Source organism: Scardinius erythrophthalmus, assembly GCF_964197995.2.
Source record: "Scardinius erythrophthalmus genome assembly, chromosome: 12".
NCBI classification, from domain to species: Eukaryota; Metazoa; Chordata; class Actinopteri; order Cypriniformes; family Leuciscidae; genus Scardinius; species Scardinius erythrophthalmus.
The window spans coordinates 37,199,655-37,224,424 of record NC_138232.1 but is presented as its reverse complement, the minus strand read 5'-3'; the positions used below and the strand labels follow the sequence as shown (position 1 = coordinate 37,224,424).

Below are 24,770 nucleotides of genomic sequence, written 5' to 3'. Positions count from 1 at the left end.
ACGATAAAAAAATTGATTAAATTCAACAAATTATTTTTTGAAAGTTATATTAAACTGTCTAAAAACAAATCAGGGTTCACAAACTGTCTAAATATGTTCGCCATTGTCCATTTCTGTATAATAAAGAGTATAAACTATATATAATCGCATCTAATTACGATATGTCAACATTTGAACCGCTTTAAAGTTTTTTTTACTTTTACATTTGCGTCATTAGATATTTGAGTAAGCTGAAACCCAATACGTTAAAAGTGTAATCCTGCGATTTCTCAAAAAAAAAATCCTGTCGTCACTGGCGCGCAATGAATTCTGGGCTGCGAAGGTTCTGTCTGTTGAATTCTTCATTTTACGAAGGCTGCGTTTATATTCTGCATTTGAAGGACCCTTCGAATTGGGACAGCCTTCGTCGCGCTGCGGTGACGCAATCGGCCTTCGAATTCAGCCTCTGAATTGGGACGCAGCAATTTACTTAGCTAGCTAACTTGTATTGTTTTTATATATAGCAATCAATACTATAACCTAACCCACACACTAACTCTAACTGAAAACATTCTGCATTTTTACAGTTTATTTACAACTTTATTTGCTTTATTTTTATGCTGTTTTACAAATAAGGACATCCCGAAAATGAGGTTTTATCAGGTTTAGCTCGTTTCTGGGGACAAATTTGTCCCCAAAACATGGTTAAGTAGTTACACACACACACACATAAACACACACACACACACACATGTTGCTCAGCTTTCTGTATCTCACACACACACTACTCACTCTGTTTCTCTCCCGTTCTCAGTGACGAAGACAGTGTGTGCACCGCAGTGTAACGGCCGCTGTTTTGGACGCAGCCCCAGCGAGTGCTGTCACATAGAGTGTGCCGGGGGCTGCACCGGACCCCGTGACACCAACTGCTTTGTATGTTCAACAAACTCACACCAGTTCTTCAACATGCACCACAACTTTATGAATCAAGCCTTGCTTGCTTTGATTTGACTATGTATGTGTTCACAGGCCTGCAGAAATTTTAACAACTCAGGGTCGTGTGTGCCGCAGTGTCCACAGGCTCTCATCTATAATAAAGTGACGTTCAAATTGGAACCGAATCCTAATGCAAAATACCAGTTCGGCACAATGTGTGTATCACATTGTCCAAGTAAGTGATTCCTATGTCATTTCATGGGTTATGGGTTACGGAGTGCATTTACCTGTAGCCTATTGGTTATGATGTCAACTGACTTTCGAGTCTCGAAACCTGAATAGGCTTTTTGAAGGATTTATGGTGTAATCTAATTGTTTGACTTCTGTTCTCTTGTACTTCAGCTAACTTTCTTGTAGATGGCAGTTCATGTGTTAGCAGCTGTCCAGCAAACAAGATGGAGGTGGATAAAAAGGGGATGAAAAGATGTGAGCCGTGTGGGGGACTCTGTCCAAAAGGTAACATGCACACTTTTATTTACCTAGTTATCTTCAATGGGAACATATCGACTTCAAAAGTTTGGAATAGTTTCATGTTTTTGACAGAAGTCTCTTATGCTCACCAAGGCTGTATTTATTTGATCAAAAATACAGAAATATTGTGAAATATTATCACAATTTAAAAGAATTGTATTCTATTGTAATATATTTTAAAAGGACATTCATTCCTGTGATGCAAAGCTGAATATTTTTGCATCATTACTCATAACATTTCCTATTATAATCATTCTTCTTATTATTATTAAGTAAGGGTGTATTAAATTGATTAAAAGTCACAGTAAAGCCATTTAAAATGTTACAAAATGTATAAATGCTGTTCTTTTGAACTTTCTATTCATCAGAGAATCCTGAAAAATGTATCATGGTTTCTACAAAAATATTTAGCCGCAATAATAAAAATAAAAAAGCAATAGTAACTGTAGTAATAAGAAGAAATGTTATGAGTAATGATGAAAATTCAGCTTTGCATCACAGGAATAAATTACATTTTAAAATATATTAAAATGAAAAACTATTCTTTTACACTGTAATAATAATGTTCTTTTTCACAATAAAACTGTTTTCACAGTAGGCTGTTTGTTTATGAGCTTACTGTAAAGGACAAAACCATTTCAAAACCATAAATAAGTCTTTATTATTCCAAACTTTCGACCTGTATTGTATGTAAACCTAATCAAAATTACTACAGACTAGCTCCAACCCAACCCTTAAAAAGCATTTTGCATTTCTGGGAAAAAACACAAGCAAAAATGTATGGCACTCCTGTTCATAGATTTATGTCATATGTCATTTTTATTGAAAGTTGCATCACTGTTCATTGAGAAATAAGCAAAATGATCTGCATTTACAGTATGTGCACTTACGTGTACTTAAGAAAGTATTGGGTAATATAAAGTAACTACATGGGTTAGATTTAGTACAGTACATAGTATGTACATAGGGAACAGGACTGTAAAATAAAGTAAATAAAATCTCCTTTATGTCCATCTTAGTGTGTTCTCAATCATAACCGTGTTTCTTGTTTGTTTCTTCTCTTTGTGCAGCATGTGTTGGCACTGGTACAGACCGACCTTCCAGACAGACCGTAGACTCACAGAACATCGACAGTTTCATAAACTGCACTAAGATTCAGGGCAGCCTGCATTTCCTTGTGACAGGAATTAAAGGGTGAGTGGAAGAAAATTCTTATTTAAAATAAATCTGCTGAAATTAAATGTGTGTAAATTTTCGTTTTAACTTAGTTGTAAGCAGTTTTTTTACTGTGCACCATTTCCAAACATGCTGTAATTTGATCGAATTTGAAAATAGTGTTTCAATGTGTTTATTAAGAATACTTACAGTATGCTAGCTAAGAAATTAACCTTTCAAAGAAAATGTTTAAAATACCATCATATACATTTCCACCACAGAATGCTATTAAACAATACATCATTTGAAAAGCCGGGTCATGACAAAAAAAAAAAAAAGTTCTCCTTTCATATCCTCTGCTGGAAATAGTGGACAAATTAAATAAACAAGTGAGAGTGTGAAGGGTGTTTTTATGTGAAGTTATTAAACATAATTTCAAGAGGAGTACGCCCATCTAATCTTCTAATTGTGACCAGGGTGTAAAAACAGCCTCTTACCCCTTCCTCGGCATCCCTCCTCCTCCTCTTCTCCTCCTTTATGTTTTTTGCCTATGTGTAATAGGGGTCAATCTGAGCAATCTGAGTAGAATATCCTCTACAAGCCCCTCTATAGTAGACAGCAAGCCAAATCTGTTTATCACTTATACGCTAAGATAAACTTGTGAAAGGAGTTTATTTTCTAAAGGTTCACAAGGCCAGTGTCCATAGTTGAAGGTGTTGGGAAATGGTTCATCCAACCTTTCATGTGTCTCTCTTTCCTCCACAGAGACAGTTACAATAATATTAGTGCTCTTGATCCAAAGAAACTGAAGATCTTCAGCACTGTCAGAGAAATCACAGGTGTGTGTGTGTGTGTGTGTGTGTGTGTGTGTGTGTGTGTGTGTGTGTGTGTGTGTGTGTGTGTGTGTGTGTGTGTGTGTGTGTGTGTGTGTGTGTGTGTGTGTGTGTGTGTGTGTGTGTGTGTGTGTGTGTGTGTGTGTGTGTGTGTGTGTGTGTGTGTGTGTGTGTGTGTTTTGCCATTTCTACCATATAACTAACCCATCTGTCCGCTTGATAGACATTCTGAGTATTCAGTCTTGGCCCGAAGAGTTGGAAGATCTTTCTGTCTTCTCAAATCTAGCAACAATACAAGGACGAACACTGTACAGGTGAGCATACAGCCTGAAAAAAATAATTTACCTGTCTCCTTATTTCTTAACACTCGAATGCATCAGCGTAAACAAAGTATTAATGTTATTACTAGTAGCATGTGCACTGTTTGTGCTACGAACAACAATGATATGACTTCAAACAATGACTTCAAATTGTTGTGGAGAGGTGTGCTATAACCTTTCACAGAGATTGGATTTAGCTTGCCAATAATTAAACCGTTTAAATAAAAATCCCTTAATTACATTTAAAGTGGTAGGATATGTACTGTATTAGGTTTGGACCAGGATATATTGGTGTGCTGTTTTGACTGGGATTAAGATGTAAATAGTTGCCTAGCAGCCATTTAGAAGCAATGATATTAATAAAAAATATTGCTAATATTACAATAACATAATAATTAATGCCTCATATTTCTAGAAGTTGTGTTATATACATTATTAATTTTCATGCTCCTGTCTTGTTCTCCCTCCAGAGGAGTAAGCTCTAAGAGGTAGGATTGTGTGTCCAGCTTGTACACCTTTTCTCTCTATACTTGATTGTTCTATATATTCATATACAAAACGTTAAAATATCACATTGTGCATTGCTTAAACGTGCTTTAACGGTGGTGGGAAAGATTGGTGGTGGGAAATCTTGCATGGAGAACATGGAAAGTTTTCTGCTTCTCATAAAAAAACTCATTTACAATGTTGATTTCACCTAATCACCAGGAATGAAGCTCTTGAGACGTTGTTTAAATAATTATGTGTAGAGTCTTCATGAAAGTACAGTACATGGGAGCAATGTTATTTTTTGATAGTTGATCCCTAGCTATCCCATAGCAGAAGTTTTGTATTTGTTTTTTAAGAGTCTTAAAGTCAACATGAAATGCTGTTCGCAACCCATTTTAATTCCTTATCTGACATACACTACTATTCAAAAGTTTGGGGTCAGTAAAATATATATATTTTTAAAGAAAGTAATACTTTTATTCAGCAAGGATGCATTAAATTGATCAAAAGTGACAGTAAATACATTTATAATGAAACAAAATAGTTATATTTCCCTATAATAAATGGGTTATTTAAACTTTCTATTCATCAAATAATGAAAAAAAAAATATTTTTAACAACAGTTTTCAGCATTGATAATAATCAGAAATGTTTCTTTATCATATTAGTATAATTTCTGAAGGATCATGTGACACTGAAAACTGGAGTAATGGCTGATGAAGATTTAGCTTAATTTAACAGTCGTTTTGTAATAATTGTAATAATATTTCAAAATGTTGCTGTTTTTACTGTATTTGATACATTTTTGTAGCCTGGCAAGTCAGACCTACATCAAGATGTTAGGTCTGGCAACCATAGACATAATAAATACATAGACGCCCTATTGGCCGCTTTGGAACGTTGCTGCGATACGTCAACGCGTCCGCCATTTTGTGGAGGGCAAGACTGCGCTGTAATCAAATGCAAGTAAACTGCTGAGCTGCGGTTTTTCTGTATACAAACCAAAAAAAATTACATTTATCAACCGATTTCAGTGGTTTGTATGTGGTGTACAAAAAAGTTCCATCTGTAGTTATTTAAAATCTCGATAGTTAGACTTATAAAATATATATATTTTTTTTTAATAAGGAATGGCCAAAGCTCAGGCTTGTCATGTATTTGGCTTTTCATTCTTGGATAAGAATTGTGAACACCCCCATACTGAGATATAATTTAATTTTCACATTAAATTAAATAAAGTTTTCTTATTGTGGGAAAAGCATATTCTGTCATTGACCCGATTTTAGCAATAACAAAGATAACTGATGGATCCAAATGGGAATACATATGATATGGTACAACTACAGTGCAATGCAAATAGTAAATATAAGATAAAGTGAGAGGTAGGCTAATAGTAAATAGTTTAGTCAATAAAATAAACAAAGAGTATACAGCAAATAAAATAGTAATGAAAAGTATTATATAATATCATAAGTACTAATATAATAATAATAATAATATATTGATAATAGCATGTAGTTTGTATAATATAATAATAGCAATAGAATATGAAATATAAATTACAGAATATAGACAATAAAAAATAATAAGTTAAATAGTTAATATGAATAGCCTAGGAAAAATAATTTAACAGCATAACTATAATAGATTGATAATCGCAAGTGGTATATTATTATAATAACAATAATAAATAATGTAAATTTATACATTTTAAAATATTATTACATAGGCTATATAAAATAAAATGACACAACCCTGTCTCTTTTTGTTAAATTTCAGTTTTTTAAAAGGTAGAAGCTACAAGTCAAGAAATAAAGTAAACGATTCTGTCAAACATACAGCAGGCTACACCGTTAAAGTTAATAGCCTAAATATATAAAATTATGAAACTTCAGTTTGCCCTCAGCCAAAAAAAAAAAATCTGCCAAGGAACAAATTATAGATTAATATGAAACCCGTTAGGATCGCCCGTTAGATAAACACAAGACGAATTATTCTCACTAGACTGACAGCGGCGAACGTCAGAACTCAGAAGCACAAGCCGATGCAAGGCTGTTCTCGGCGGGGTACATGAGCGCTGAGCGCCCGCGGTGATCGCTGGATCTCACAACTCCGAAACCGTCAGATAACATTTTTAAAAAGGCGCTATCTTTATAAATAAACCACAAATTTGAGCTTTAAACAACTACATTGTCGACTGAAAAACTCTTAAAACTACATTTCGTGACACAATAACAGTAGTATTTTTAAATTTCGTGGCCTTTCTCCTCTGAAAATAAAAATAGTAAATGAAATGCAACCAGAAACAAATTTTCAGTTTTGCTTGAGAAAGGTAATTCCCTGAGACCTGTTTTCAATTGTGTGGCGATTTGTAAAGCCCCAAGCAGCACAAGAAATAGGCATTTTTCTCAATTCTCGTTATGAGAGGTATGGGAAAGTTGCCCTCCGCAGTATGGCGGCGCCGTTGACGTACGATCCAGAGGCCAATAGGGCGTCTATGTATTCTTATGTCTATGCTGGCAACTCACCATAGACACGGCTCAATCCGAGGGGCGGGATAAACGGCTGTCTTTCAAATTCCCTCTGCACGCAATAGGACAGCGCTTCAACCAACCAGAGCGTTTTCCCAACAGCGGAGCTAACGTTAGTTGATAGATTCAACTTTTGAATCTGGCCGGCAAAACTATGAACACATCTTCCTTTTTTAAGAATGACTTAAGTGCCATTCTTTGCTCTTTTCTCAAAAAAAAAATTAACTCCAAGTCCTCCAGAGTCGCGGCCAAAGCCAATTCGAAAGACTGTTCTCCAGCAGCCGTCATTCTTTGTTTTCAAGTAGCAGCAGGTAACCGTCGCAACTCTGTCGTCATCATGTTAAGCCCGCCCCGCCTACTCTATACATGATGTGATTGGCCTGACCCAATTTAGGTTTTTACAGCTCCGAAAGTCAACGAAGAGTTGCTAGACTACCCTGGCTGCAAAATACATTTTGCTGCCGCTAGGGTGCGTCTAGATTTCTAGGCTAACATTTTTGATTATTTTTTACTGTTTTTGAATACATTCATAAAAAAATCACACCGACCCCAAACTTTTAAACAGTAGTGTATGTCTGAATGAAATCATTAAAGCAAAAAAACAAAAACAACAAAAAAAGACAGAATAACTCAAACTCCCTAACTGACATACACAGGATATTCAATTAGACTTGATTTTCTATATTGGGGGTCTATGGACTTTTGCATTTCTTCTTTAGAATAATGTGCACCGATAAATTGTGCATAATAAAACCAGCAACTTGTATTAAGCGAGTAAATAGGGTCAGTTAATTTCATGTTGACTTTAAATACCATGTCATTTTATTTCTTGTTTATCTTTTAAATGACATTTCCACTTGCTCTCTCTCAGAGGTTACTCGCTTTTGGTGATGAAGATTCCCACACTGACGTCCCTGGGTCTTCGCTCTCTCAAACGAATCGGTGACGGAGGCATCTACATTACAGGAAACAAGCAGCTGTGCTATCACCACACAGTGAACTGGACACGTCTCTTCGGGAGCGGCGCCAGGGCCGCGCGCCGCCAGAAGTCCCTCGACATCAAAGAGAACCACCCACAAGAGCTGTGCAGTGAGTACCTGTGGCGTATTACCAAAATGAGTTTTTCACTATCGACTAGTTTTGGGTTGTCTGAATGACTAGTTAATCATTGGGAAGTGGTTTTAAATTCACCATAAAATCCAAATGGAAAATAATTTTTTTATGGAATATTGCAGTATTTATTATAAATGATTTATCCATGCACATCTTTATTTTTTTTAAATATGCCCTCATAATCTTTAATCAAACTGACTTTCCCCTACCCTTGCAACGACTTCTCTTCTCTGGTTACGTGTTTACTGGCGTGAGGGCGGGGCAACCTGTCACTAGCAAACCACAACAATCCGATCAATTCCCGACGGACAAAATCAAGTCCCACCCAACATTTTTTTCTCGCTTGAGAAGCCATTTCACTCGTATTTATGCCACAATAGGGAAGGAAAGACTATTGCAACTTTTGTTTTATGCCGACTTTAAGTGTCCTAAAAATATTAAATACATGATTTAGAATTTAATATATATTTATGAATATTAAATATTAAAGGGATAGTTCTTTTTGATGAAATCTGAGTTATCTGTCCCTCCATTGACAGTCTATGCAACTACCACTTTGACGCTTCAAAAAGTTCATAGAGGAGATTGTAAAAGGAATCCGTATGAATTAAGAGGTTTAGACTACATTTTCAGAGGAGTCTCGATCGCTTTATATGATGAACAGATTGAATTTAGACTTTTATTCACATATAAACATTGATCAGCTCACACATCAGTTGTGGTGAACGGAAGCTCAAGCATGTTCGCTTGACGTGCGAGAACCAATGAGGGTCATTCTTGTGTTCATTCTCATTCATTCTCGCAGCACGTTTGAGCTTCTGCAAGAGGTTTGTTCTCACGTATTAAGCCGGTTCAGTTGAGCTTCTGTTTATGTTCGCTGATCAATGTTTAAATGTGAATAAAAGTCTAAATTCAATCTGTTCATCATATAAAGTGATCGAGTCTCTTCAGAAAATTTAGTCTAAACCGCTCAATTTATGGATTAGTTTTACGATCTCTTTATGAACTTTTTGCAGTGTCAAAGTGGTAGTTGCGTAGCTGGCAATGAAAGGACAGAAATCTCTCAGATTTCATCAAAAAGATCTTCATTTGTGTTACAAAGATGAACGAAAGTCTTACAGGTTTAGAATGACATGAGGGTGAATAATTAATGACAGAATTTTTGGGTGAATTAACCCTTTAAATAACTGTATCACTAATCAAATTACTGACTACTGAAAAGAAAATCTCAAATTCAGTATTGCTGTGTGTTTGTAGTTGAAGAAGGCCATGTGTGTGATCCCCTGTGTTCGTCTGAGGGCTGCTGGGGTCCGGGACCCGATCAGTGTCTGTCTTGCAAGAACTACAGCAGAGGAGGAACATGTGTACCACACTGCAACTTCATGTCAGGGTCAGTATCTCTCATTCGGCACCATATTTCACTAGTATTGTATTGTATTGTTTAGCACACATCTTCATTGTAACTGTTAAAAATGTATGACATATGCGTTCATAACCATTTCTGATGACAAAAAGCCTTAAGGGGTTATGATATTTCCAGTCTATTGAGAAATCAGTGCTCACAGGAATTTCTCTGGAATGAACATTTCAGTGATTTGGCATTGAAACTCAGTCAAATAGAGAGTGGATTGAGACACTCCCAAAGGGTCCTTTTGATGTGTGTATTGTAGATAAGATGACAATATATGATTCACTGCTGTGAGAAAATAGATTTTCTGAACCTCTCCACAGTGAAAAACGAGAGTTTGCAGGACCTAAAGGAGAGTGTATGCCGTGTCACCAGGAGTGTGCGGTGCAGCACTACAGACACACCTGCAGAGGACCGGTAATCTTTTGTTCTTTGGAAGAATGTCACTCGCTGTTTGCACGGATTGTTTTTTTTTTTTACATAATCTCCCCATCTCATTTGTCCTGCAGGGTGCTGATGAGTGTGAAGCATGTGTGCATTTGCAGGACGGGCCGTACTGCGTGTCCTCGTGTCCAGAGGGGGTTCAGGGGGAAAATGGGCTCGTCATTTATAAGTTCTCCAGTGGCCAGCAGAAATGCCAACCATGCCATGCCAACTGCACCCTGGGGTGAGGAGGCTCAGAATGCCAATTAACATGCAATAAAATACATGTTGTGCATGTCATTGTAACTAAAATTCTGTATATTTCCTGTCTCAGATGTTTGGGTCCAGGTCAGAATGATTGTGTGGATTCATCCAGGTCGGCTGCTGGGTAAGTGTCTCCCTCTGCTGGTGCGATGGATGAATCACCTGCAGTTGCCAGCCGGCATGTAATTGTGTAAACATGTTGTGTTGCAGTTTGCCGGTGACAGCAATAGTGCTGAGCGTTATATTCGGGGTGATGGTCGCATTCTCAGTGTTTGTGCTGAGCGTTCTGTATCGCAGAAGTGTTGCCATCCGCCAAAAACGTGCCATGAGGAGATATCTGCAGAGTGGAGAGGTGTGTGCAGAGACACATATAGTCAAAATGAATTCAACAAATGGAATTATTGAAGTGTTGTTTATAAGGTTTTATAACGTTTAAAAATGCATTTAGAGTTTTGAACCACTGGAACCCGGAGAAAAAGGCGTAAAAGTTCACGCTCGGATTTTGAGAGGGTCTGAACTACGAAAGATCAAACTTCTCGGCTCTGGAGTGTTTGGCTCTGTGCACAAGGTACTTACACACTCTGATGTCATTACATGAGCTCATACTGAAACCTGACAATAACTCGTATAAGTTACTGAACTGTTTCCTCTAGGTGTTTTCCTAATACATTCTTTCCTTCTTTATTTTGGCTCCTTGTATAGTTCTCCTTTTTCGTTTGTATCTTCACAGGGAGTTTGGATACCAGAAGGAGACACAGTAAAGATTCCAGTGGCTATCAAGACTATCCAAGACCGCACAGGACGACAGACCTTTCAGGAAGTTACAGATGTAAGACACACACACACACACACACACACACACGCACACACACACACACACACACACACACAAATCATTCCAAAAAGTGTAAAAAAAAACTCAGTACTTGAAATTCATTTGCTGCGTATTCAAAAAAGGATTACACGCCGAGACACTGGCAATCTTCTATTTATTACAAGTGCATTTAAAAATAAACAGACAGAAGTGAAAAAAATTAGCAAGGAAAGAGTGATGTGTGTGTGTGTGTGTGTGTGTGTGTGTGTGTGCGTGTGAGCGCACATGTTTGTGAGCTAAAGACAGAGAGCAAATAATACTACAACACACACAAACACACACACACACACACATAGCCTATATACGCTACTGTTCAAAAGCTTGGGCTAGTAAGATTTTCTTTTTTTTTTCTTAATTCAGCAAAGATGCATTAAATTGACCAAAAGTGACAATAAAAACATTTACAATGTTACAAAAACTTTCTATTTATGATAAAAGCTATTGTTTTAAATTTTCTATTCATCAAAGAATACTGAAATAATATTAAGCAGTACTGTTTCCAAAATTGATAATTGTAAGAAATTATTCTTAAGCAACAAATCAGCATATTAGTATGATTTCTGAAGAATCATGTGACACTGAAGACCGAAGACTAATGATGCTGAACTGTTTTTAATTTTAAAGTAAATTTATTTTTTTTTAATTAGAAACAATTTAAATTGTACAATATTTGAAATATTATTAAAATGTTAATAAATTTTTTACTATTTTATTTTATTTCATTTTAAAATATAATTCTCTATCAGATCTACTGTATTTTTGATCACATAAATGCAGTTTGTTGCGTAATACGAGACTTAATTAAAAAACATTTAAAAATCATACCAACCCCAAACTTTTGAATGGGTTGCACTGTGATTAATAAATGATCACAATTCATGTTCATTTAATTTAGATTTTTATTTGTTTTGACAGTGACATATAAGACATTTATAAGACGTATTAATACGTATTAATATACGTTAACCATTCATTAATACCTTTTACAAGACAACAAAATAAAAACATTAAAAAACAGCGTACACACAAAATGACATTCTGAATGATTTCTGTTGTCTTGCAGCATATGTTGGCTATGGGGAGTTTGGACCACCCGTATATAGTGCGGCTCTTGGGCATCTGTCCGGGACCCAGTCTGCAGCTGGTCACTCAGCTCAGTCCACAGGGGTCGCTGCTGGAGCACATCCGCCAGCGCAGAGACGGCCTCAACCCTCAGAGACTGCTCAACTGGTGTGTGCAGATCGCCAAGGTGAGAGGGTCAGAAAGTGGCTATTCAGGTATTCAGATCATTTCAAGCCCACTTAAACAAACTCAAGTCTTTCCTCACTTGCTCCCTGCTAGGGTATGTACTATCTAGAGGAGCAGAGAATGGTCCACAGGAACCTGGCTGCCCGCAACATTCTGCTCAAGAGTGACTTTATAGTTCAAATAGCGGATTATGGCATCGCTGACCTCCTTTACCCTGACGACAAGAAGTACTTCTTAAATGAAATGAAGGTAAAGCAGACTTACAAATTACACTCCTGGTCAAAAGTTTGGAATAATAAAGATTTTTTAAAGTCTTATGGTCACCAAGGCTGCATTTATTTGATCAAAAATACAGTGAAACAGCAATATTGTGAAGTATTATTACAATTTAAAAAAAAAAAAAAATTCTAAAGAAACATTTCTTTTTATTATCAATGTTGAAAACAATTGTGCTCCTTAATTTTTTTTGTGGAACCATAATACACTACCATTCAAAAGTTTGGGGTAAGTAAGATAAAAAAACTAATACTTTTATTCAGCATGGGTGCATTAAACTGATCAAAAGTTACAGTAAAGGAATTTATAATGTTACAAAAGATTTCTATCGCAAATAAATGCTGTTCTTATGAGCTTTCTGTTCATCAAAGAATCCTGAAAAAATATATAAATCACAATTTCCACAAAAATATGAACTGTTTTCAACATTGATTATAATCAGAAATGTTTCTTGAGTATCAAATCAGCATATTAGAATGATTTCTGAAGGATCATGTGACACAGAAGGCTGGAGTAATGACGCTGAAAATTCAGCTTTACATCACAGTATTAAATTACATTTTAAAATATATTACTATAGAAAACGCTTCACATTTTACAATATTACTGTTTACTCTATTTTTGATTAAATAAATGCAGCCCTGGTGAGCAGAAGAGACTTCTTTTAACAACACAAAAATCTTAGTGTATATGTAGTGTATATGCACTGCTACTATATTCCAATCAGTTCCCAAACCAGTAATCTCTACTCTGTGTCTCTGACATTTTTCCTAATGTTTTTAAATCCTAGACGCCAATTAAGTGGATGGCTCTTGAAAGCATCTTGTTCCGCAGATACACACACCAGAGTGATGTATGGAGCTACGGTGAGTCCGTGTGTTGCAAGATAAATTGGTACTGTAAAAAACTGCACTTTGGAGTTGGAGAATCAATAAAAGCCCTCTCTATCTCTAGGCGTGACGGTCTGGGAAATGATGTCATATGGGGCAGAGCCATACTCTGCTATGCGACCACAAGAAGTACCTGATCTGTTAGAGAAAGGCGAACGGCTTTCTCAACCTCAGATCTGCACCATCGATGTCTACATGGTCATGGTCAAATGTGAGTCTTCTTATAGCCCATAATGCAAAGTGGAACTGATCTTATGCTTCTGGATTTGATCCCATCTCATATATCATCTAGCAGGGCATGTTTGCACGAAAACTTCTGGAAAGATTGTAAATACAAATTAGGGATGCACAATATATCAGTGCCAAATCTGTATTGGCCAGTTTGTAACATTTAATTGTGCATGCTCATTTCCGCTATTTTTACATTTGACGTCATCTCATGCACACTTAACGTGAATTTTTAAAAACATTTATTATAAAATAACATTTTTAAATGTAATCCATTTTCATACTGTACATTATAATGTTGTTATTCTCAATTTACTTGTAGCATTTAAAATTATTGCTTTTTTTCTAAATGGATTTTGACAAAATATTATAGAATTTACCATTCAAACATTTTTGACAGAAGTCTCTTAAATATAGTAAAATAAAGTAAATGTAGTAAAAACAGTAATTTTGTGAAATATTATTTAAACATTTGATATATATTTTAAATGTAATTTATTCCTGTGATGGCAAAGCTGAATTTTCAGCATCTTTACTCTAGTCTTCAGTGTCACATGATCCTTCTGATATGCTTATGTTGTGCTCAAGACATTTTTGAACTTCCATTTATTGGCTATTGGCCATAACTTGAAGATAATTATCTGTATCAGTCAGAATATTTATATATCAGTGCATTCCTAATGTTTCAACAGGTTGGATGATTGATGAAAATGTTCGCCCGACTTTTAAGGAGCTAGCCAATGAGTTTACCCGAATGGCCAGAGACCCTTCTCGGTATCTTGTCATCAGAGTAAGGCAAACGAACAGAGTACCTCATTGTTTTCTGGTCATGTCAGAACTTGGAAGTGTTTGGATGACTGTTGTTGATTGATGTTCCTCCACTAGGAGGAGTACAGAGCTCCTGACTCGGCCTCGGATGAGTCCCATCAGAGAGGAACTGAGATGGACATTCTAGGGGTGGCCCTGGATGACCAGGAAGATGAAGTCTTGGAAGATACCATTGACATGCCACGCTATGTAACACCATCTAGAAACATCTCTAGACTGCGTTTAGATTCCTATCGGGTACGTTATATAATATTGACCATGATCAATACATAATGATTTGAAAATTGACTAATATACTCTACAAGATTTTTGAATGTTTTTGAAAGAAGATTCTTATGCACAGTAAGGCTGCATTTAAAAAAAAAAAAATACAGTGAAAACAGGAACATTGTGAAATATTATTACTATTTACATGGACTGTTTTCTATTTTAATATATGTTAAAATGTAATTTATTCCTGTGCTGGCAAAGCTGAAATTTCAGCATCATTACTCCAGTCTTCAATGTCACGTGATCCTTCAGAAATCATTCTAATATGATGATTTGCTGTTGTGCTGCTTAATATTTTTGTGGAAATCATTACACATTTTTTTCCAGGATTCTTTGATAGTGTTTTTATTGTCACTTTTGATCTATTTAATGCATGCTTGCTGAATAAAAGTAATAATTTCTTTCAAAAACACACTTTCAAAAACGTACTGACCCATATCGTCAGATGATTTGTGGAGGCTGTTTGAATAACAAATTAAACAGCATAACTTTTCTTCATACTTTTCTTTTTATTATTACACCAGTCAAGTCTGACTCCCTCCAATATTGCTGGATATCTACCAATGACCCCTGGTGTGGAGAGCTCTGTACAGGTCAGTGTTTCACAATCATGTCTAAAGCTCATTTCAGTAAAATAGTTTTAGGTTGAGACCATCCATATAATGGACTTGCGCATATCTTACAGCATATGTCTTAACACCACTTATGATAGCTCAATATATTGTCCACCTCATTTTGCTGTAGACGGGATGGGCTTCTCGTTCCCGACTGGACTCTGCGTGCACTGTTTCTGTGAGCTCGGAGGGACAGGAAACTGCAGTGGAACTGGAAATGAACGATGACTTCTCATTGGTTGGCAACATGAGGAGGGTCACACATCGCGAGGACAGCGCTTACATGTCGCAGCGGGACAGCCTATCAGGGCCTCCGGAAACAACCTCCACAGGCACTCAAGGAGAAGAGGACCAAAGTGAATATGTGTTGCCTGGATTTGGTGAAAGTCCAGAGAAAGGTGAGGATAAGCAAATTAAAGAGACATGTGTGCGTGTAACCTTTATCAATTAATTTCTGCAAAATGTTGGTGTGTCAACTTTTTAAGGTCATGTGAAGCCATAATGAATTATCTGCGGAAGCCCATTTCTGCCTTTAGAGTAAAAAAAATATTGTGAGATAATGTTTAAAATAAGAAATACATTTACGTTGTGAGATATAAAACTACACTGAAATATAAATATATAATTATGACGTATGAAGTCACAATGAATGTTATTCAGGGCTGCACTGCACAAGTACACTCAAACCATTGTACTGTTGTTTAACAATATACTGATTGTTCAGCGGACAAAACGCCTTTCTGAAAAAACTTTCAGAAGACAAAATCTCCGTTTTGAAAGTTTTGACTTGTGAAAATTACATGATTAGTACCTTAATACAGTACATGCCATTGTAAAGACTGTCCATAAGTCCATCCCTCTCATCCCTGACACTAGGTCAATTATGTTAAATTCAGAATAGAGTGCAACGGTTGGGTTCTGGAAGTAAATACTCCATTCATTTTCTCCATAGGAAATTGATAATGATTGTTGTTGTGACAGACCTGTTGTGAGCCCTGAGGTTATTAATCGATGGTATTTGCTTCTGTTAAAGCCATCAGTCTGCATTATTTCAACTTATTTTTTACAATAATTGTGTTTAACAGCTGAATTTGGGGTGAAAACTACATTATCCATGATGTTGCGAGTTGCGACAAGAAAATCATGCCAAAAGAGCTTCTTAGCTCCACCCACTCCCATAAAGCACTGCAAATGACGTAATCGAGTCGGTCTCCCTATATTCTCAAAACACTTATACTTATTATACTTCATATCAACAACTTTAAATGAATAGTTTTATATTTCTCCATCGTTTATTAATTCGATTATGTTGTTCACAATGCTTCATGGGATTGGAATTATTTCCCTCATTAAAGTCGTTAAGTCTTGTACTTTTGTCTTTTTGTCCGATTTTCAAATACTTTTTTGCTTCAAATAATTGTTGTGATTCACATCATATCTGGTTGGCTTGGTTCATGGCACTTTAACCAAGACTTTTTTGAACATCCCTATGGGAAAAATGAATGGATTCCGGAACCAACGTTGCTGAAAAAGCTAAGAAATAAAGTCGCAATCGCAATTTCTTTTTATAATTTTTTTATCGGAGGTGGACATTGACTTTCATATTCATGAGTACTCGTGTTAACACATCTCTTGTTTTATGATTTTCTTCAGAAACTCTTCTATTACCATCATCACGTTCAACACGTTCTCAAAGGAGACTGTCAAGAGGTCATTCGGGCGACTTTTTAGAAGCCCGCAACGGGCCAGGTGAAGAATACGAGTATATGAACAACCAGACTCTCTCACTCAGCCATATACCAGGGCAGCTTAAAGATTACAATCAGCGACCGCCACGAAACCGCAGTGCCTCCTTCAACCCTGCCGGGTTGTACAGCAATCACAAACCTCAAGGGTCCGGCAGACCCAGTAAGAGATCATCGATCGAGGGCTCAGAAAGTAGCGGAGGTCTCTCCCAGTCCTCGACTGACCAAAGGAGTCACAGCGATGGCGATTTCCTGTCCAGTGAAGCCGAGTACATGGATGCTGATCTAGATCTTCAGGAGGTTCAGTACGAGTACATGGACATCCGTGCTGGAGGAGGAGGAGGAGCACCAGCAACCAACATGGTTGTCAAACTTCACCTCCCAAGACCAGTTTCCCACCCTCTTCTCAAAAGATCGCCACAAGACGATGTAGACGAGTATGTGGAGGATGACTATCAGTACACGAACAGCCAGCCTCGGCTAAGGAATTCGCTCAGGGTGCAGGGGTTAATGGAAGGGGAAGGAGAAGTGTATGAATATGAGGATATGGACTCGTTGGCTGCAGGTGGAGCCTCGGAAGCTGAGTACCAGAACATGGAGGGAGAAGACGAGGAGAGTGTTGGACTGAGGGACGGGGAGTGTTCAGGGGGACCGGGGTCTGGAGCGTATGTAAAAGTGCGTGCAGGGATGGAACATAAAGCTTTTGATAATCCTGACTACTGGCACAGCAGGTCGTTTCATAAAACCAGTGCTGTCCGCACATAGAGGCGGAGAATGGATTGAAGGAACTTGATGCAAATGAACAAATGCAGGTTGAACCGTCTTCCGTGACCAATGTTCAGGATATTATCAATAATTGGCACACATCCATGATAAAACTGATACAACCATGACAAAATAAATGTATTTTGATGTAAAATGTATTCCTGATGTAAAAAAATGTGCCATTAAGTGGTTTAAATATCTTTAAACCAGAGCAGCTTCGTTTTTTTTTTTTTATATAAAGTCTTTAAAGGAAAGGTTCTTTATTGGCATTGATGGTTCTATAAAGAACCTTTCACATTAATGGAACCTTTGGAAACTATAAAAGTGCTTTAGAATAAAAGGTTCTTTCAACTAAGGAAATAATTAACACACGGATCCAACCAAACCTGACGAAGTATCTGTTGTCATTGGTCGGTGTCTGTCAGTGCAGTGTGAATTGGCTTTAGGGAACCCAAAATGGTTCTTCTATGGCAAGGATGCCCAATCCTGCTCCTGGAGATGTACCTCCCTGCAAAGTTCAGCTCCAGCCCTGATCAAACCCAACTGAAGCAGCTGAACTCTTGATAGTTAGGTGTGTTTGATCTCCAGGATCGGACACCCCTGTTCTGTGGCATTACTGTGAAAACCCTCTTTTAGAACCTTTATTTTTTAAGAGTGTATGGTGGAGGTGCCAGAATTACCAGATTAATGAGCTTCACATTGAAAGCACTGATTTTTACATTACATCTTGATGTGTATGTACGGTATGTAAGTGTGTGGTTACTTAAAATGTTCTGTTAATGCCAAGTTTGTGTAACTCATCGAGTGAAGCCATACGTTTGCTGTTTGTGCTTTTGAGAGTGAGTGTTCTTCTTAAATATATGTTATCTAGTGTGTTCATGAAGTACCCAATTCAGTCAACAGCTGTTACTGCCATACCACTGTGCATCTGTGCCATACCATTCAGATTGCACTCAAATTATCCCCCAATGTCAAATCTGGGGTATTTACATTTGGAATTTATAAAATAATTATCTGATAATGTCAGTAAAATAGCATATTGATTGAATTTGGGTGAAGTTGTTTTTCTTTGAGAGGTGTTGTGCATGCCTTATGAACAAATCATAATGAAGTACTTGTATTATATTTCAAATGAAATGGCCAGTAAACAAGCTTTTACAGCGAAACTATAGTTTTGTACAAACATATCGAACTAAAGTATTTTCTCAACTTTGTAACAGTTTGAAATGATTTTATATTTACTGTTTGAAACCTGTTGTCTTACACTTTTAATAAAAATGTTTCAATATAAACCTGAACTAAACTTTTGAAACCTTTGCTCTCATACTCCCACATTTTTTCTGCTTCCTGTGTTTTGGTGTGGTAGTTTCTCAACACATATTTTAATATGAGTTTATAGCTATAAGAACTATAAAGACAATTCCTGAACAGCCAGACAGATTTATGCTCTGTGTGTTTATGTGTTTCAAATGGTTATAGGTGGAGAACCTATTAGTGGGTGAGTAATTCATCTGATCGTTATGGTTCCCATGAACTGGTCTAATTTTCACAGATGCCACTGACTGTATTATACTGTAGCCTATGCTATGATTAAGTAATTTACAACAGAATAAAATGCATATTCTTGCAGATACAAGCCTTTTTATGATTCATTTTTACATAATAGATTTCAATTGAAAAGAAAAGTACTCTTAAGTTGACAAATTAAACGTATTGTTATATTTATCAAACACCATACTAATACTGTGTTTGACCCCCTTTCGCCTTCAGAACTGCCTTAATTCTACGTGGCATTGATTCAACAAGGTGCTGAAAGCATTCTTTAGAAATGTTGGCCCATATTGATAGGATAGCATCTTGCAGTTGATGGAGATTTGTGGGATGCACATCCAGGGCACGAAGCTCCCGTTCCATCACATCCCAATGATGCTCTATTGGGTTGAGATCTGGTGACTGTGGGGGCCATTTTACTACAGTGAACTCATTGTCATGTTCAAGAAACCAATTTGAAATGATTCGAGCTTTGTGACAAGGTGCATTATCCTGCTGGAAGTAGCCATCAGAGGATGGGTACATGGTGGTCATAAAGGGATGGACATGGTCAGAAACAATGCTCAGGTAGGCCGTGGCATTTAAACGATGCCCAATTGGCACTAAGGGGCCTAAAGTGTGCCAAGAAAACATCCCCCACACCATTACACCACCACCACCAGCCTGCACAGTTGTAACAAGGCATGATGGATCCATGTTCTCATTCTGTTTACGCCAAATTCTGACTATCCATCTGAATGTCTCAACAGAAATCGAGACTCATCAGACCAGGCAACATTTTTCCAGTCTTCAACTGTCCAATTTTGGTGAGCTTGTGCAAATTGTAGCCTCTTTTTCCTATTTGTAGTGGAGATGAGTGGTACCCGGTGGGGTCTTCTGCTGTTGTAGCCCATCCGCCTCAAGGTTGTGCGTGTTGTGGCTTCACAAATGCTTTGCTGCATACCTCGGTTGTAACGAGTGGTTATTTCAGTCAAAGTTGCTCTTCTATCAGCTTGAATCAGTCGGCCCATTCTCCTCTGACCTCTAGCATCAACAAGGCATTTTCGCCCACAGGACTGCCGCATACTGGATGTTTTTCCCTTTTCACACCATTCTTTGTAAACCCTAGAAATGGTTGTGCGTGAAAATCCCAGTAACTGAGAAGATTGTGAAATACTCAGACCGGCCCGTCTGGCACCAACAACCATGCCACGCTCAAAATTGCTTAAATCACCTTTCTTTCCCATTCTGACATTCAGTTTGGAGTTCAGGAGATTGTGTTGACCAGGACCACACCCCTAAATGCATTGAAGCAACTCCCATGTGATTGGTTGATTAGATAATTGCATTAATGAGAAATTGAACAGGTGTTCCTAATAATCCTTTAGGTGAGTGTATATGACATTGATTTTGCCGGGGGAAAAAATACAGGCCTATTTTTGTTCAATACTATTTTGAGGTAATTGTGTTCAATAATATTTTTATTGAATAGTATTTTGAGGTAACTATGGTACTTAGGCTTATACAGTACAATACAATAGAATTATTGCATTTATTTGTGTGTGTCAGTTGTATAAAAATCAAGCACCTGGGCCTTCATTTTACTATTGCATGCGTTAAATACATAATATATGCAATAAATGTAATAAAAAAGAACAATAACATTAATTTGTAAGGCCGTGTCACACAGGAATGTGACAGGACCTGAAGTGACAGGACCTGACGGTTGGCCATTTTAAACTGCCATTACTCAGCATGCTAGCAGGAAAACTGTTAACATGCAAGCAAGGAATTTCAGTAACCTTTTTAGACATGTTTTGGATTTAAAACATTTTCATTATTTTCTGGAATGTTTTACCGTGACAGGGCCTGACCCTTTAGCTCGTCTTCCTAAAAAAAAACATACAAAAACAAGCTTAAAATACAATTCAATGACAGAATTCAGCCTTGATCAATATCAGCTTCACCTGGGTCAAATGATGTCCCTTCCTCTGAGTGATACCCTTAAAGGCGTATTTCACACATTTTATGTAGAGTTTTATGTAAACGTGACAGGACTGACCAAAAACATGGGGACAGTTGTCAAATAGAATTTATTTGTAGAATTGATATATAATTTCATGTTTTTGATCAGTTGATGTGAATGATAACAGCTTAAACTTGCTATTGATGGAGTTTTTTTTCTAAATAACAGTTTTTAGCTACACAAAACTATGAAAGCTGTAGCTCCAATTTGGCTGAGGACAATGACATGGACAGGTTCTCTTACGAGAGGTTCTCTCGTATTGCGTAAGTAGCTTACGCATCGGGAAAGTCTTCTTTCTTCGAGATCTGAAGCCAAAAAATTATCCTTAATTTTGTATTCATTGTCAACGCAGTGCAGCAGCTGACAGACCTAGGCAGGCTAAATAAGCGTGCTCATTGGCCTATCGGTGAGCGCTCTGAACGCGGCAACCAATGAGGGCGCTTCGCGCCCTCCACACCCTTCTAACCGTCAGAATGGGCGTGGCCAGCGTGTATATATTCAGCGCTCACAGGCTAAAATTCTGATTTTCTTGTCTTCAGCGACGCTCTTCGCATCGCTGGATCTTGAGAGCCGCCGCCGTTGAAACCAGCGACCAGCAAGCTTAGGACAGCGCCTGAGGAAGCCGGCCGTCTTCGCCGCCTTCAGCCATCCGTGCCTGCTACGCTATCCGGCGACATATCCTTTACATTATTACTGTTTCTGTGTGTACTCTAAAAGAGCACGAGGCGTTTTTGTAAAAACGCCTCGTTTTTGCGGCTCGTGCCGCGCCCCGCTCAGCAACGGAGACCGCCACCTCTCTGCGCTCTCCGCCTGGGCCGCGGGCACGCCGCCACCGCACTCTCCGAGTGCGAAGAGCTTTCAATGTCGACCCTGCGGGCTCGACTTGAAGCTTTCGACCAAGCTGTCGCTCCGCCTGTCCCTGCCGGGCCGCGCAATAAGAAGCGCCGCTCGCAGCGACCACCGGAGACTGTTGTGACTGAGGAGCTCGCCGGAACCTCTCCCTCGAGCTCTCTCTCGCCCTCTCCCTCCCGGCCGCTCTACCGCCGGCTCTGCCCGCGCCGCCGCCGCGTCAGGAGATGAGGAGAATGTGATAGATACCCGTACTCTCCCTCTGTTCGAGCCGTGCAGTACGCCGCTCACAAGGGATGGCAGAAGCGGACGGTCTCGGAGCGAGTTTCCTCTCCCTCTGTTCGAGCCGTGCAATACGCCGCTCACGAGGGATGGCAGGAGCGGACGGTCTCGGAGCGAGTTTCCTCTCCCTCTGTTCGAGCCGCGCAAACTGAGCCGCTCACAAGGGATGGCAGAAGCGGACGGTCCCGGAGCGAGTTTCCTCTCCCTCTGTTCGAGCCGTGCAATACGCCGCTCACGAGGGATGGCAGGAGCGGACGGTCTCCCGCGGTCTCCCGCTGTTTACCCCGCAGTCAACGAGCCGGTATCTACCCGCTCGCCTGCGCGCATCCGCCGTTCTCACGGCAACCCAGAAAAATGTCGCCCGCCCCTGAATGTAACTCCTGTGCCCGCCCTCGAGCGCTCACACATACTAACGAACATTTTCGCCCCGACGCCGCCATCGCGCGTCGCGCCTCACACTTTATGTTCCCCGTCTAAAGCCACCGGGACACTGTGTGTAAAACGGCCAGCTATCGCTGCGTGCGATCTGCCGTATCTAAGCACCAAGAGCGCGCGCGCCGCGCCCGCCCCTCCGTTTCGAGCTCTCGAGCCCGCGATGCGCGGCGATCGGAGCCCGGAGGCCATTCTGCCCCTGGCTGCACACGCAAAAGCGTGGGAAACTATTCCAGGCGCATCAGAACGGGTGCTAAGCACAGTAAAACAGGGCTATACTCTGCAGTTCGCTCGCCGCCCTCCGCGCTTTCAAGCGCGTATCGAGACCAGAGTGAATGGGGAAGTAGCACATCTACTTCGAGCAGAAATAGCTACACTTCTGTGCACAAGGGCTATGGAACCGGTTTCCCCTTCCATGAGCGAGTCGGGCTTTTACAGTCGTTATTTCCTCGTTCCCAAGAAGGACGGAGCACTCAGACCAATTTTGGATCTGAGACGTTTGAACGAGGCTCTTATGAGAAGACCGTTCAAAATGCTCACAACCAGACAAATTCTCGCGCAAATTCGCCCGAGGGACTGGTTTATATCTCTCGATCTAAAAGACGCGTGCTTTTCAGATCCTGATAATACCCCGTCACAGGCCATTCTTGAGATTCGCCTTCGACGGTCAGGTATATCAGTACACGGCCCGCCTGTCGACACAGCGCGCGCGCTGCATTCGACGCCTGGCCGCGTCTCTCCGGCCGGGCAGCACCGTACCTCTCAAAACATTTCAGAGGCTACTGGGTTGTGTGGCCTCAGCCGCAGCAGTGCTTCGGCTGGGTCTTTTACGAATGCGCCCGCTACAATGCTGGCTGAATGCCCGAGTGCCTCACAGAGCATGGGCTTCCGGCGGTATTCGCATCAGAGTGACTCAGAGCTGCGTTTCAGCTCTGAAGCCCTGGTTAGCGGCCGACTGGTACCAGCGGGGAGTGACAATGGGAGCTATCTCACACCGCAAAATTATCTCGACGGACGCTTCCACCTCAGGCTGGGGCGCTCTGTTCGAGGGCAAACCGGCTTTTGGCCTATGGTCAGACCGGGAAAAATGCCTCCACATAAACTGTTTGGAGATGATAGCGGTCGAGAACGCGCTCAGGCGCTTCCTCCCATTCATACGGGATCACCATGTGCTAGTCCGCTCGGACAACATGTCCGTGGTATCCTATGTGAACCGACAGGGCGGTGTCAGATCCAGGAATCTGTGCAGGCTGACAGAACGCCTTCTCGTGTGGGCTTACCGCTCGCTGCGCTCGCTGAGAGCCGCGCACGTACCGGGCCACCTGAATGTCGGTCCAGACAGACTGTCCAGGGACAACATTCCCCCGGGAGAATGGTCTCTGCACCTCCAGACAGTCCAGTTTCTCTGGCGCCTATTCGGCAGAGCGGAAATCGACCTCTTTGCGTCGAAAGACAATGCTCAATGCCTGAAGTTTTAATTTGAAGAGCGAGGACGCGCTGTCCCAGACATGGCCCAGCCTCCCGCTGTATGCTTTTCCTCCGATCTCCCTGTTGCCACAGGTCATTTCGAGGATCAGAGAAACGCACCACTCAGTGCTGCTTATAGCCCCGCGATGGGAAAACCAAACTTGGTACCCAGAGCTAGTGAGGCTGTCGCACTCACCCCCGTGGCCGATCCCGGTGAGAAAGGATCTCCTCTCCCAAGCCGCTGGATCGATCTGGCATCCCCATCCAGAGCGCTGGTCGCTGCATGCATGGGTGATCAACGGATACCCGTTGACCTGTCAGAAGGGGTCGTGAACACGATCACACAGTCGAGAGCCCCCTCCACGAGACGGCTCTATGCGTCTAAATGGTCGGTGTTTTCTAAATGGTGCGCTACTCAAAACCTGGATCCGCGCGCATGCGGGGTCCCGCGGGTGCTCTCCTTC

General features: G+C 39.8%; 1 protein-coding gene across 2 annotated transcripts in view; it reads left to right on the top strand.

Moving 5' to 3' along the window:
* Positions 1-19,034, top strand: part of erbb3a (erb-b2 receptor tyrosine kinase 3a) — a 31,247-nt gene extending 12,213 nt beyond the window's left edge. Inside the window, exons 6-29 of one of the 2 annotated variants that reach the window (XM_081380921.1) lie at positions 794-912; positions 1,009-1,150; positions 1,318-1,431; positions 2,517-2,640; positions 3,367-3,440; positions 3,658-3,748; positions 4,225-4,242; positions 7,646-7,863; positions 9,145-9,277; positions 9,619-9,712; positions 9,805-9,962; positions 10,053-10,106; positions 10,193-10,334; positions 10,431-10,550; positions 10,713-10,811; positions 11,920-12,105; positions 12,198-12,353; positions 13,171-13,246; positions 13,335-13,481; positions 14,191-14,288; positions 14,384-14,563; positions 15,121-15,189; positions 15,341-15,608; positions 16,864-19,034. In XM_081380921.1, the coding sequence (XP_081237047.1) occupies positions 794-912; positions 1,009-1,150; positions 1,318-1,431; positions 2,517-2,640; positions 3,367-3,440; positions 3,658-3,748; positions 4,225-4,242; positions 7,646-7,863; positions 9,145-9,277; positions 9,619-9,712; positions 9,805-9,962; positions 10,053-10,106; positions 10,193-10,334; positions 10,431-10,550; positions 10,713-10,811; positions 11,920-12,105; positions 12,198-12,353; positions 13,171-13,246; positions 13,335-13,481; positions 14,191-14,288; positions 14,384-14,563; positions 15,121-15,189; positions 15,341-15,608; positions 16,864-17,720 (3,737 nt within the window). In that variant the 3' untranslated portion in view covers positions 17,721-19,034. The remainder of the gene's footprint in view (positions 1-793; positions 913-1,008; positions 1,151-1,317; positions 1,432-2,516; positions 2,641-3,366; positions 3,441-3,657; positions 3,749-4,224; positions 4,243-7,645; positions 7,864-9,144; positions 9,278-9,618; positions 9,713-9,804; positions 9,963-10,052; positions 10,107-10,192; positions 10,335-10,430; positions 10,551-10,712; positions 10,812-11,919; positions 12,106-12,197; positions 12,354-13,170; positions 13,247-13,334; positions 13,482-14,190; positions 14,289-14,383; positions 14,564-15,120; positions 15,190-15,340; positions 15,609-16,863) is intronic. The other variant, XM_081380922.1, reaches the window with a different exon arrangement.
* The last annotated feature ends 5,736 nt before the right edge of the window (positions 19,035-24,770 follow it).